The sequence below is a fragment of the Buceros rhinoceros genome, unplaced genomic scaffold (genome assembly GCF_000710305.1).
Source record: "Buceros rhinoceros silvestris isolate BGI_N320 unplaced genomic scaffold, ASM71030v1 scaffold8018, whole genome shotgun sequence".
In the NCBI taxonomy this organism is placed as follows: domain Eukaryota; kingdom Metazoa; phylum Chordata; class Aves; order Bucerotiformes; family Bucerotidae; genus Buceros; species Buceros rhinoceros.
Window position 1 is genome coordinate 11,422 of NW_010425058.1, and position 12,807 is coordinate 24,228.

General features: G+C 36.8%; 1 protein-coding gene across 1 annotated transcript in view; it reads right to left on the reverse strand.

The window, feature by feature from the left end:
• The window catches only part of SMC6 (structural maintenance of chromosomes 6), a gene marked incomplete at its 3' end in the record, with an annotated part of 19,986 nt that extends 9,685 nt beyond the window's left edge, over positions 1–10,301 (reverse strand). The window contains exons 1-12 of the mRNA XM_010140995.1: positions 10,158–10,301; positions 8,653–8,770; positions 7,162–7,267; positions 5,833–5,969; positions 5,250–5,311; positions 4,236–4,316; positions 2,710–2,811; positions 2,403–2,522; positions 2,206–2,304; positions 890–1,036; positions 586–674; positions 5–100 (exon numbers count right to left, since the gene is read on the reverse strand). Coding sequence (XP_010139297.1) covers positions 5–100; positions 586–674; positions 890–1,036; positions 2,206–2,304; positions 2,403–2,522; positions 2,710–2,811; positions 4,236–4,316; positions 5,250–5,311; positions 5,833–5,969; positions 7,162–7,267; positions 8,653–8,770; positions 10,158–10,301 — 1,301 coding nt within the window. The remainder of the gene's footprint in view (positions 1–4; positions 101–585; positions 675–889; positions 1,037–2,205; positions 2,305–2,402; positions 2,523–2,709; positions 2,812–4,235; positions 4,317–5,249; positions 5,312–5,832; positions 5,970–7,161; positions 7,268–8,652; positions 8,771–10,157) is intronic.
• Between the last annotated feature and the right edge of the window lie 2,506 nt (positions 10,302–12,807).

Consider the following 12,807-nt stretch of genomic DNA (forward strand, 5'->3'; position numbering starts at 1 on the left):
AATCATTATTTCTTCATCATGGAATGCCTTTAACTGTTCCCTTAAGTGTGTGATTTTCCTTTGTCTTTCCAATTTTTCAGGCTCTGAAACTTGATTAGCACTACAAAAGATACTTCAGTATTTTAAAAACACACTGCTCATTTATAAGTGACACAAACTTTATTTTATTATTTGTATCATACCAAAAAATTTATTATGCATGAGAAAGTTATATCTAAGATTCTGTGCATTTCAAGATCTACAGAACTTAAATACTAATTTAAGTTGTAACACAAATAACTCCCCAGTTACGCTCCTATTATGTTTAAAGTATGTGTTTTGCAACACCATGGAAGCTAGAAAATGTGTATTATCACCAAAAAAAAAAAAGCCTTTTTTCTACCTGGTTACCTCGATTACCTCATCACCTTCTAGTCAAAATCTTGGTACGCTAAGAAGCAGGATAAGAAATATTTAACTGGACCCTGCTGACATTCAAATAGATATTTTCTGTTACTGCAGATTTTGTCATTAATGAGAAGAGCTCACCCCCTCTATACCTATACCTTAACAAACATAGACCAGAATCACTGTATCTGTATTTACCTGCTTTTCAGTTCTTCAATTCGTTTACATAGTTGTTCATGATCTTTCCCCAGGCGTTTTAACTCAGTTTTGAAACGATTATAAAATACCTACGAAGGAAATAGGATATGCTAGTTTAATAAGTAGAAGCAAGAAATAATTTCAGAAAGAACTACAGTTTTGAGTTAATAAACACTGAACTGCACCAAAACAGACAAACATAACTTGAATCTGAAGAATGTGAAAAAGACTAACACAGTTAACCTGAATCTCACTTATTTTAACCTAAGCTTAACATTGCTTAGCACCAGCTCTTTTTGCCTACCTCAGCTTCATTGACTGCTTTTCTTCTTGCCTGCACATCAGTCTTCAAAGAAATACACTGAGGATGCATGCCTTGTGCTTCTTCACTTACTGTTATTAACTTTTCTTGTATTGCTCTGTACTTTTCTTCTGTTTCTTTCACTTTTACCTTTGGTGCAAAAAGAGAATGATACACAAGTAGTAATGGAGCAAAATTTTCTTCAAAACTTCTTAATGCTACAGAAGAGATATCTCTCAAAAGGATCCATCCAACATGTTTCCTTTTCTTTTTTTTTTTTTTCCTAAAATAAAGCAAGTCATTGCCAATATAGATATGCTAACAGGAAAATAAATACAGGAACATTCTCAGGAAACCAACAGACTACCAAATCTGTGAAGTAAACAGCGACCTTCTTTTCTAACTCATGGTTTACTCAAACACAGTACTCCATACAGTAAGGTAAGTACCATGACATGGAAAGTAGTGAAACCAGTATCTGGACAATGTTCTTTCAACAGTACACAGACATGTTTAGCAATACACTAAAGATTACAAAACAAAACACATACTCTTCAAAAAAAAAATTTTAAAAACCATCTAAAAATGAGTGCCAAGTCAGAGACAGAGTTCAAAGACACCAAATGAAGTTCAAAATGATGATACTCAGTGTTTCTCTGCATAAGATGCATTTCATACACCAATCAAAATGTTTGGCAAAATTCTGCTTTCTTGCTACCTACAGAAGTCTTAAGCACCATACAAAGAGCCTGTTAGATTTCCAGATGTCTCCTAAAATGAGACCACAAGCAAAGATACCCAAGGATACCTACATGACAGATCTCCAAAAGATGCTCCAGTATTACAGTAATAGGCATCAATTACTCTCAACAATAAGACAGCTGAAATCACTGTTCACTGGTATATGCAATGCTAGTCATCTCAAATTCTCAGCCAAAATAATATAACCCTTACATGAAATCATCAGCATGAAAACCACACACGCCTACTAAACAGGAAAAAAATGTCCTAGTATTATTATCTAATGAAATGTGAAATGCAAGTGTTACTGCTAAGTTTTAGATGGTTAAAAAGGTGTATAAACAGGAATGTTCTTAGCTGCTTGTGAAAAGCTAAGAGGGTCAGTTTCAACAGCTCACAAGCCAAAGGACAATCACAGTTTAAATATTGTTATTCTTGAGTCAAGAAGAATTCTTTATTATTTGTATCATACCAAAATAATAGTAGCTATTATTTTGTAGCTAACAGTAGCTAAAAATAGGCTCCTTGAGTCAAGGACCCAAAACTAGACTGACATATGGTTTAAACCATATATGTACCTGGCATTCTTCTAGCTTCTGAATGAACTTCCGGTTATTTTCTTCCTCAGCTACGATGCCTTCTTTGAGTGGCTGTATTTCTTTTTCCATCTCACCTACCTAAACAGAAACACATATCAGCATATATCAGAATGTTCTCAACAGATTGGGAGTAAGTATGTTTTGTATGAGGAAACATATTTTAACGAGACATTTACCACTGCCCAAGCCATTTTATGTTTTAAATCTTCAAGATGATTTCGCATGTCATTCACAAACCCAATGCTTTTGTAGCGTTCCTTTTTTTCAGAATAAAGCTGCTTAAGTTCCTCAAGACGCTTTAAAAAAAAAAAAAAGAGGTTCAATTGTGAGTGCAAAAGCTGTGATACCACATGAAATGTTAGAAAGATCTATTTTCTTCAACATTTACTGTCAGAGACCTAATCAAATCAAAACTATGTAGCTTAATTCCTGTAGTTAATTTCAGCACTCAGATCTGTACTAATTACTTTAACTTTTACATACCTCAACTCCTTGTTCTATCTGAATACATGTTTTTTTCTTTGTTTTCATAATAGATGTATAATCTTCTTTCATTTGTTCCAGCTGAGTTGCCTTCATAAAAAACTAAAAATAGAAAGATGCAAATGTCAGATTCAGCAGCTTACCTTAGCGAACTTCAAATAATTACCATAGAAAGACAATCATTCCAACCTGATAAGTGATACCCAAAGTAAAACAACTGGTGGGGTATTTCTGATTAATGAACTAACTCAACAGTGTCCTAATTATCAATGTCTTTAGAGAAAAGAAACTTTAAAAAATTTGGTTTTGCATGTGGATGACTGCTACAGTCAGGCAGTGTACCGGGTGTGGCTGGGATGGAGTTAAGTTTCTTCATACCAACTGTTACGGTGCCGTGTTTTTTATGTGTGACCAAAATAACGCTGGTAACACACTAATGTTTTAGCTGTTGCTGAACAGCATTTTTCACTCTGCCCTCCCAGTGAATAGACTGGCATGGTGTGTAACAGGTTGGAAGGGGGTACAACCAGGCAGATGACCGCAACTAACCGAAGAGATATTCCATCCCATAAAAATGTCATTGTTGTGGTTTAACCCCAGCTGGTTACTAAGCACCACACACCAGGTAGGATGGGGGAGAGAACTGGGAGGATAAAAGGGAGAAAACTTGTGGGTTGAGATAAAAGCAGTTTAATAGATAAAGCAAAAGCTGCATGAACAGGCAAAGCAAAACGAGGTATTTGTTCGCACTTCCCATCAGCAGCAGGTGTCCATCCATTTCCAGAACAACAGGCCTCCATCACACGTAACAGACACTTGGGAAGACAAATGCCATCACTCCAAATATGCCATTACCCTCACTCCTTCTTCCACCAATTTTCTATGCCGAGCATGACATCGTATAGGATATCCCTTTGGTCAGCTGGGGTCAGCTGTCCCAGCTGTGTCACCTCCCAATTTCCTGTGCAGCCCCAGCCTACTCACGAGTGGGGTGGTGCGAGAAGCCAAATAGGCCTTGACCTGCTCAACAGTAATAAAAATATTCTGCACAAATTGAAAAATGTAGCCCCATACCAGGTACTACGAAGAAAATTAAATCTATCCCAGCCAAAACCAGCACAGTCATGCTCAGCAACAAAAAGGGAGAGGAGAGGGTTTAGTGAAGTGTGCCATCTTTTGCTCAGGAACTGGCTGGGCACGTGCCTAACAGAGGAGATGGTGAATGATTGCCTTTGCATCTCCTGTTTTATTTTCTCTTTCTTCTATTTCAGCTTTTCTGTCATTTTTTATCTCATGCCACAAATTTTCTTGCTTTTACTCCTTCTTTCCTCTTCTCCCATTCCAAGCAGGGGGCAGCAGGGAAGGCAAATGAGCTAGGGACTATGTAGTGCTTAGCTGCTTACCTGAGTTAACCCCCAACAGGACATTAAAATTAAGAATTCTGATTTTTTCCTCCAAATGCCACCTCTACAAATTTTAAATCAGTATTTTAATGTTTAATCAAAATATTAGATGATTTTTCTTACCTTGTACTTGTCACCATCATTTTTAGACTGTAAAAAGCTCTTACTCATCTCTTGGGTTAAAACAGACACGGGATTATCTACCTGTAAAAATAAATTACTTTATTTTCATTTTAAGTAAAGAAGTTCTCGTGTAACTGCATATCCATGAAAGTGAGCAACCGGTCTCCCTGTTCCATGCCCAGCAATTCAGTAATAAGCTGAGAGAAGCAGATACAGAAATTTAGATTTCTCCTCCTCCTCTCTCCCCTTTTCTTTCCTTAAAACAAAAGAAAAACAAAAACCACAACAACAACCAAACAAAAAATTTAAAAACCCAGCTCCATCAAATACAAGTCAGAACCACAACAAGGACAACTAAGGAAATGTTTCCAGCAAAACATACAGAGCTGACTTGTAGATAGACAGCACCTGTTCTGTTCTATTTATTTAACGAGATCAGCATTAGGAATTTTGTCCAATGCTGTTTATTGACTCATTACTTAATTTATCAAAGTATTGTTTTAAATGCAATGAATTGCCCCATATATTGTCACAGAAGTTCCCACAAATAAAAGCAACTAATACTAACAGACATTTACAATATTTGAAAGGCTGCGTATGTTGAATATTTCAAACTTCTTGTGCACTATCTGATCTTTCCTTAAGCACTTATGTAGCAAAAAAACACACTCAAATTTCTGCAGCAGTAGAAACTGAAAAAAAAAAGGAATGAGCAGGAAAAAAAATGCTCTAGGTATGAAAATCATCTACATATGCTAAGACTTTTACTATCAGGATACATGACTCATGGCTCAGACGACAGCAAATACATACCTGTCTGGACAGAGTCTTATTCTGCATTGTACGAGGTATATATCTCAATTTTCTTTTGCCGCTGCATTTGATCTTGAATGAACACAGAGGATGTGAACCTCTCTCATTTAACAAAATGGGACATTGCTTTTCATTTGAAGGATAAGAACATCACAGGCTGATGCCTTCAGCTGCACAGAATTTCAATACTGCAACAATTACCTGAATATTGAAGTGATCCAGTATTCCTGTAAGTTCTTCTTTCTTAGAGGAAATTAAGGTCCCTAATGGTAAAAAAAGAAAGGAAAAATATCAATAGATCCAAAGCAAAGAGACATACAATGCCCTAGCCTTCTGTTCCACCTACTGGTTCTTAGTAAATGTAAAAAAATTCAATTAGCATTTTTGTAACACAGATTTAGTCCTAAAGAAGAAATACTGTTTGGCTGGGTTTTTCAATCTTTATGTTATATTTGCATTCATAAAGACTTCTAATTAAAGTCCCTCCTTGCCTCATAAACCCTCTATGACAGAATTTAGATAAATCAGCAAACTCAAGAAAAACTCATAACAACTAAAACATTGTGTTCAGCCTCATCACAAGCAGATTTTCATAAAGACAAATACAGTATGACCATAACATGCTAGAACATTCCCAGTCTAAAGCGAACGCAAGAAAACGGATACCATCCTTGAATGATGAATTAAATGAGAAACATCATCCTTTACCAACATCAAGGCATTTAAAGCAATGAAAACATTTAAAGAGCTTCTGTGACTGAGAACAGAACAAACTACCACCAACCAGATTTGCTTTTCAGCCTGTAACTTCTGCTTCCATCCAGATTAATGTGCTGATTCACAATAATAGATTCACCATAAACTTCTGGTTTAAATGCATCTCTGCCTTGGTTTCGCAATGTTATGGAAATATCTGCAGAACTAAAAATTAAAAATAATAGAAAAAACAACTAAAATTAGTTCAAATAAAAATTAAATTAATAATTATATAATCAGAACATTCTACTTTTCCACAAAAATTGTCATGTCTTGTAGAGGTCACAACTGCCAGTCAGTCATAGTACCAATCAGAACAAGATACATTTATGATTTGATATATTAGATATATTTATGTTTGAGCTAAAACAACATCAGAGACACGTGGCCTGAAAAGCTGCCATACACAGACCTGTTTGCACCTTCTATGCTTCAGATAAACCAAGAGCCAAACACAAATAGTTGTGAGAGCCGATTTCCCCCATCCTCCCTCCTCATCTGAGTGCCCCCATCTTTAGGCTGTAGAATGAATTTGCTTTTTGTTCGTTCTCCTGTCCCCAAACTTGCTTCTGTAGGGAATGATTGCTTAGCTTCTACGGCCACCCCTAAGCAAAGTTACCTATAGCAGAATGCTTACGGCACTCTCCTAGAAAAGATGAGATGTGATTTCAATGCTGAATGCAGATTTTCTGTTCCTCAAATGATGAAACTTTCAGTTAATACACACAAGGCAGGTACTGTCAGCAATTTAACTCCAAGCACCTCTGAAACAAAAAGCCTGGGGCTCTGAGTTACAGCTTCATGTAAATCTAAACCCTTAAACTTCCTCTCCCACCTTTTTCTTGACTCCCCTAAACTTATCCCCACTCTTGCAGCAGACATGAATTCACTTCCTCCATGTTTAATAATTCACCTGTATGTCCAGGTCTTTATACTGCATATTCATCCATGTCACCAGAAAGACAGAAAAAGAATTAACCCCACTGCTCACAGAACAATGATAACTAGTTTCGTATGAATTTCTTATAATGAACTCGTTTCTTCTGTAGGATATTCACGAGTATCTTGGAATACACAAGAACTGGGCAATACACAGGAGCTATCACTATATTAGCTAGTTCAAAGATAATGGTATACTACTGGTAGAAATTACTGGTAAAATTTCCGATGTGTTTTTTGTTTATGGTTTTGGGTTTGTGTTTAAATATGATCTCTTCAGTTAGGCTTTTTATTCAAATCTGGTAGATCCCGTAAGAGAATAGAGAGAATGAGGGTGAACAGAAAACTGATCAGCTATCCTGAATTCCAATCACTACACAATATGTTCAACTTTAAAACTAAAAAAAGTTTTACTTACGTCTCTCCATCTCGTATGAACATTTTTAATGAGGAACCTCTATTAGTCGCAGTGGCTTTTCCACCAAGTCCCACAATAAGAGCAGTTAACACAGAACTTTTTCCACCTGTAATAGAAGCATCGAACTTTTTTAAAAAAGCCTTGTAATTCTTTATCCAGTTCACCCACATTAGATTTGTTTGACTGTTTATTTCTTTATGCACTTAAAAGTTCAAATTCTGTACTTACTGAATGAACATATGAAATAGGAATAACTCTAGAAAAATATCTGCCACTTCCGAAGTTCTTCCTGAAGAAAACAAACATACTGATCCAAACTTGTGCTACTTGTATTTAGCAATTTGCCTTCAGAAAGATGCGCTACCTCAGGAAGAAAAAGTCTCCCGTTCCTTACAAGAATACCAAAAACACTTATACAGCAAAAGAAATCAAACACACATTATCATTTACATAACTATGTGGCAGTGCAAACACCCTGACTGCTTGCACAAAAGACAGGGCCCTGTAGAGGCACCCGACAGACATCAGGTGCTCCCCCCACCTCAGGGTTATCTGGTGCCTCAGAGTCCAGACCCAGTTAACTGTCTCCTGTCTGTGTGGACTGAAAATGACCACAGCTCACACTCGACCAAGGTATGAATGGAGCCCTGCCAGAGAACCATTTGGAGCTGGTTCTCACTGGAGCAGCAGGTAGTGCAGTCGGAGACTCTGCCCTCAGATCGGGATGCCGGTCAAGGATACTCCCTGGGACTCCCCTCGAATTAGGACACTGTCCACATGTATCTCCCTGGGATTGAGTGATCCTCACCCAGCACTGGTGAGTGGCCCTCTTGGTATCTCTAAATAAGAGATTCTCCCTTTATATAAGTGAGGTGTGCATACTGTGGATCATCTTCCTTAGAGTGTGTTCTTTAGTGCTCAGGAATCTGCTGTGCAGTAATAATTCCCAGCTGACATCCAAACCTGTCATTAATTTGGTCAGTTAAAGTGCTGGGCAAATTTGATTGCAATAAATCCATGTTTTTCGGATAGCTGCTGCTGTCTGTTTTGCGGGTGCCTCCGCGACAAACTACTGGAAAGATTTTAAGCTCTCTTTCAAAATTTACATTTAACTTTTGAAATTCTCTCTCCAATAGAAGTGAACTTGCATAAATAAATATCACTTCCTCCTCCTAAAACAGCCTTTACATGACAGATACTCAGATGATTATTGTGCATTTAATAATAAGCATACGAGTACATTTAGTTTAAATATAAATTTATGTATGATTTGGCTATGAGAAGAGCTATAGTCACACTAACTCTTGCAAATCTCCACATTTAAGCCTTTTCCCCAGCCTTTAACTACTGGGAGTGACCTGTGTGGCTCCTAAGTGAATCCATATCCATTCCTAAAAGATGGTTAGTAATTCTTCTTCAAATAAAAATTACATCTTCTAGATTATTAACAAAAGTTGTCTTTGAGAAAAAAATTATACAATTGCTACTTACTTCCATTGTTTCCAACAACAAAATTGAGATTTGATCCAAACTGAAAAGGCCCCAACATCGAATGGCACATAAAGTTCTTCAGCTGAATACTTTCGATTATTCCAACTTCTCCTACAGTCTAAAAAATTAACAATTAGGACTTGTGTTACACACACATTTTAATGAGAGACAGTTTATCTTTTCTAAACACAAAGAGAATTCAAATGACAGCATGACACAAAACCTCAACAGTTAAAAGTGACAAGGAAATCAGAAGGCTTTCATGACACTATAAGAAGTTGCTTGCTACAGAGCAGTTAGTAACTTACTATACTACTGTATTTAACAACCACAGTAACTCACAGTTCTCCCCATAACTAACTTATAATCAATGCAACATAAAAGATAAAGATCATAGATTCTATACAGTTGTCAGAGCAGTAATAAAGAAAGACTTCTTTGTTACTTGAATAGCACTGTTTGTGAGAATTCTGAGCACAGCTTGGAAAGAGGGAAATTAAATTAGATCAGGAATGGTGAAATGAAACTAAAAGCAGGACAGCCCATTGTTCAACTTGTGTAGTATTATTTTGACAGGAAACTTTAGTTTTATCAGCAGCGTTTCAGAAAAACAATGTTTTGTAAGAAAGCAAAGTCCTCAGGAAAAACAAACCAATGACACACAACGGCTGCTCTTCAAAAAAAGATGGTATGCTTCTGCGTACCAAAAATCTGCCATGGTGTCTTATAAAATAGACTAGACTACTTCAGTTGAAAGGGACCTACAACAATCACCTAGCCCGACCAATTCAGGGCTGACCGAGTTAAAACAGATTATTAAGGCCATTGTACACTGACAGGCTTGGGGCATCGACCGCCTGTCCGAAAAATCTGTTCCAGTGTTTGACCATCATCTTGGTAAAAAAATCCTTCTTAACGTCCAGTGTAAATACACAAGACAACGTAATACACAAGAGAGTATTTGAAAGCTCAGAAATTATTTTCTAAAAATCCTCCATCAAGTTAGAATTCAACTACTACAGAAAAGCAGGAAAAAAATGGTATTCCTGTTTTCAAACTTCTTTTCAATCAAAATATGCATTTCAAACACTGGATTGTTTTTTTTGTCAACTGAAAGTGTCGCCTATGCAAAACAAACAAGTATTTGGTGCCTCTTTTAGTAAATCATTTGTTTTCTAAATATTTTCTCTGCTACAACCATAAGCCAAATGTACCATAGTCCCATCAAACAAAATCTGTTTCCTTTATTTGGTTATTTGACAGCTTCAATAAAACTAGATCGCTCTTATTTTATGATCAACTGTTATAACTACATGACTCGAAATAAGGTAAGAATGAACTGATGCAGAAGTCCTCTTCACAGACAGCACCTCTAGTTTCTTCTATATTGGCTCCACAGAAATCTACATGCAATACATTTATTTCAACATCAATCAAAGGCACAGAACTTCTCTATATCAACCTTTTCATATAACTTCACCCCCACGACTTTTTAAACAACTCACCGAAAGTAAAGAGATATTACTAACAGCTGATGACTCTGAATTTTCTTCTTCACTAGACTCATCACTACGTTCATTTGTGTATTCTTGTCTCCGCCTTTTATGGGATCCAGGCTTTGAAATACTTTCTTCCTTTCTCTTACCCATGAGCACTGAAAAACAAAGTAATGAAAGATTGTAGGTTTCAGTCTTCTAGATGAAAACATACCTACAGATGATAGCACAGACATACCACTTTATTTACTTTGGTAAAAGAAATCTTATGGTCATAGCAAACATTGCAACAAATACTTTTTTCAGAACTGAAATCTTGGTGAATTTAAGCCTAAGCTTATAATAAAGAAGCTGTGTTACGACAAAGAAATACAACTTCGTTATTCTAATCAAGCTGAATTTGTTCATTGATTAATTAAAAAAAAAAAAAAAAAAATCAACTTTTGTTCTATTTGCCCTGGTACCTTACACTTTGCAATACCTGTTCAACTTGTATTTAGTTAGTATTAAGTTGTAAAACGTACACAGCTATCATAGTATGGTCAACACCACCAACACAATTTTGGTTAAAGTGAGCTGCACAGCCAGAAGTAAAATATATTAACTCTATGTGGCTGACAAATGCCTAGAAAATTAATATGTAGAACACATAAAAGTAGAATAAAGAAAAATTTAATTCATAGCACTGTTCCTGTGCAGTTTCTTGCACAGAGCCACCCTGCTTTTGAGGCAGCATAACGTGATCACAGTAAACTAAATGCTGTTAGTTTACCAATGAAGGCTAACAATTCTCTGTATAGAGAATGTACATACATATTTCCTCTACAGACAAATAAATAATGCACTAAGACTTCCTCCACTAGTACGACTTGCCAGAAATAAATCTTTCAAAAGTTATAAGGTTTACTAAAGTCACATAAAGCTGTAACAACAGGCATCAAGATTAGTAAAATCTCACACTTTCTGTAATTGTAACCTTAGGGCATTGCTTTTATTCCTTCCAAAATACATTTTACATTCTTTATACCTAGAGTCTCAGAGTATTACACAAAACATGGAAGTTTACATAGTTTTGCCCAAAGTAGAAGAAGCAAGGTTCTGTTTACACAAAGGCACTGCACAATCTTTTTATTTGCCAGTAGTTAAGTCACTTACTGGTAAGTGCCCAAAACACTAAAACTGATATCAACTGCATAGTTGCTGACATCAAAAAGTTCCTGAAATGGAGTACGTACCCCTACTCAGACAACTTCATTTTCTAGAATTTAATCTAGAGCTCCCTCCTAGGAAAGATGGCAATGAACTTAAATACATTTCACCAGTTCAAGCAAAATTCAGAGCCATTACAAGTAATTAATATCCACTGCCATAGAAAGATCACTACATGACACATGGCCTAAGAGTAGGCTGAGTTTATTTATAAAAAAAAAAAATGAAAATAGTAATTATTTTTTAAAATAGGGTGAGGTGCTGGACAGGAAAGAATGACCAGCACTACAGACACCGCACATCCCAAGTTGACAACATGTGTCATGGTCTGAGAACAAATGAACTGTGTGGGGACTAACACACTCGGGGCTTGGGCACCAGAAGACTTTTGGGCACCAGAACACTTCTAGTCACAAATACATTTAACGATAACAAGCGACCGCTTCCCTGTTCCACGGAACAGATGGAATGACCCCAGAGAGAAGGCAGACAGGTCAGCCTAACACAGTCTCCTGTGTCCTGCAGGATTGATGACGCGGGCTGTGAGAAACCTGGGTGGAGCAGCACAGTGGTTCCAGCTGTGCAAGGCACAGCCTCAAGGCCCCAGAGGGCCCCCTCCTTGAAGCCCTCAGGCCCTCCCAGAGCTCTCTGTGGGTTTTGCTCCACATTCTCTCTTCTAACATTTTAAGATAAATAACTTGAAGAATCTACAGAGAACTCAGTGAAATAAAGACTGTTAAATTACAACTTTAGTCAAAAGAACTCACACTGCAATGGAGAGGAGGAGTATTTCGCCCCTCTGTCTCTTTTTTCTGTCTCCCCCCTAGTTCAAGCAGCTATACACGGCGGAATAATAAACCAACTCAAGGCAGTGATTCAACTGAAAATTAATGCAGGAAAATCTTTTTTCTTTTAAAATTTGGTAAGCTCTCCAACCATTTCACCACGCAGACCTGCAAATATGGATCATTGTGGAGAAAGTGCTTCTTTGAGTGGCATCTTTCGCTTGCGTCTGGTCAAACTATTGCTTGACTGCAGCTGATGAAAGGTCAGACAACTCATGCTACCAAGCACCACAGACAGCAGCATTTATTATAGGAAACACCACAAATGTTAAAAATTGTTACATCATACAAAGAGTATTTAGTTTCTTACTAGGTATTAGTTGACAGGTTTATAAAATAGAATGTTTAATACCTCCCATATTAATTTCCTTTAATAAAGCATCTAAATGATGAAGAAAAAAATAATATGCATTCCCTTCCATTAAGTGCAATGAGCAAAACTCAAAGAACATGCAGAAATGAAGTAAACTTCCCATCTGGCATTCTTGCAATAAAAAACTAAAAAATCTGGATTACTATTACTGTATTCATTAAGTATTTACAGCAAATCTTTAAGAAGTCCTGACAGTCCAGAGAAGTCCCTGGTGACTGGAAAAAGGGAAACA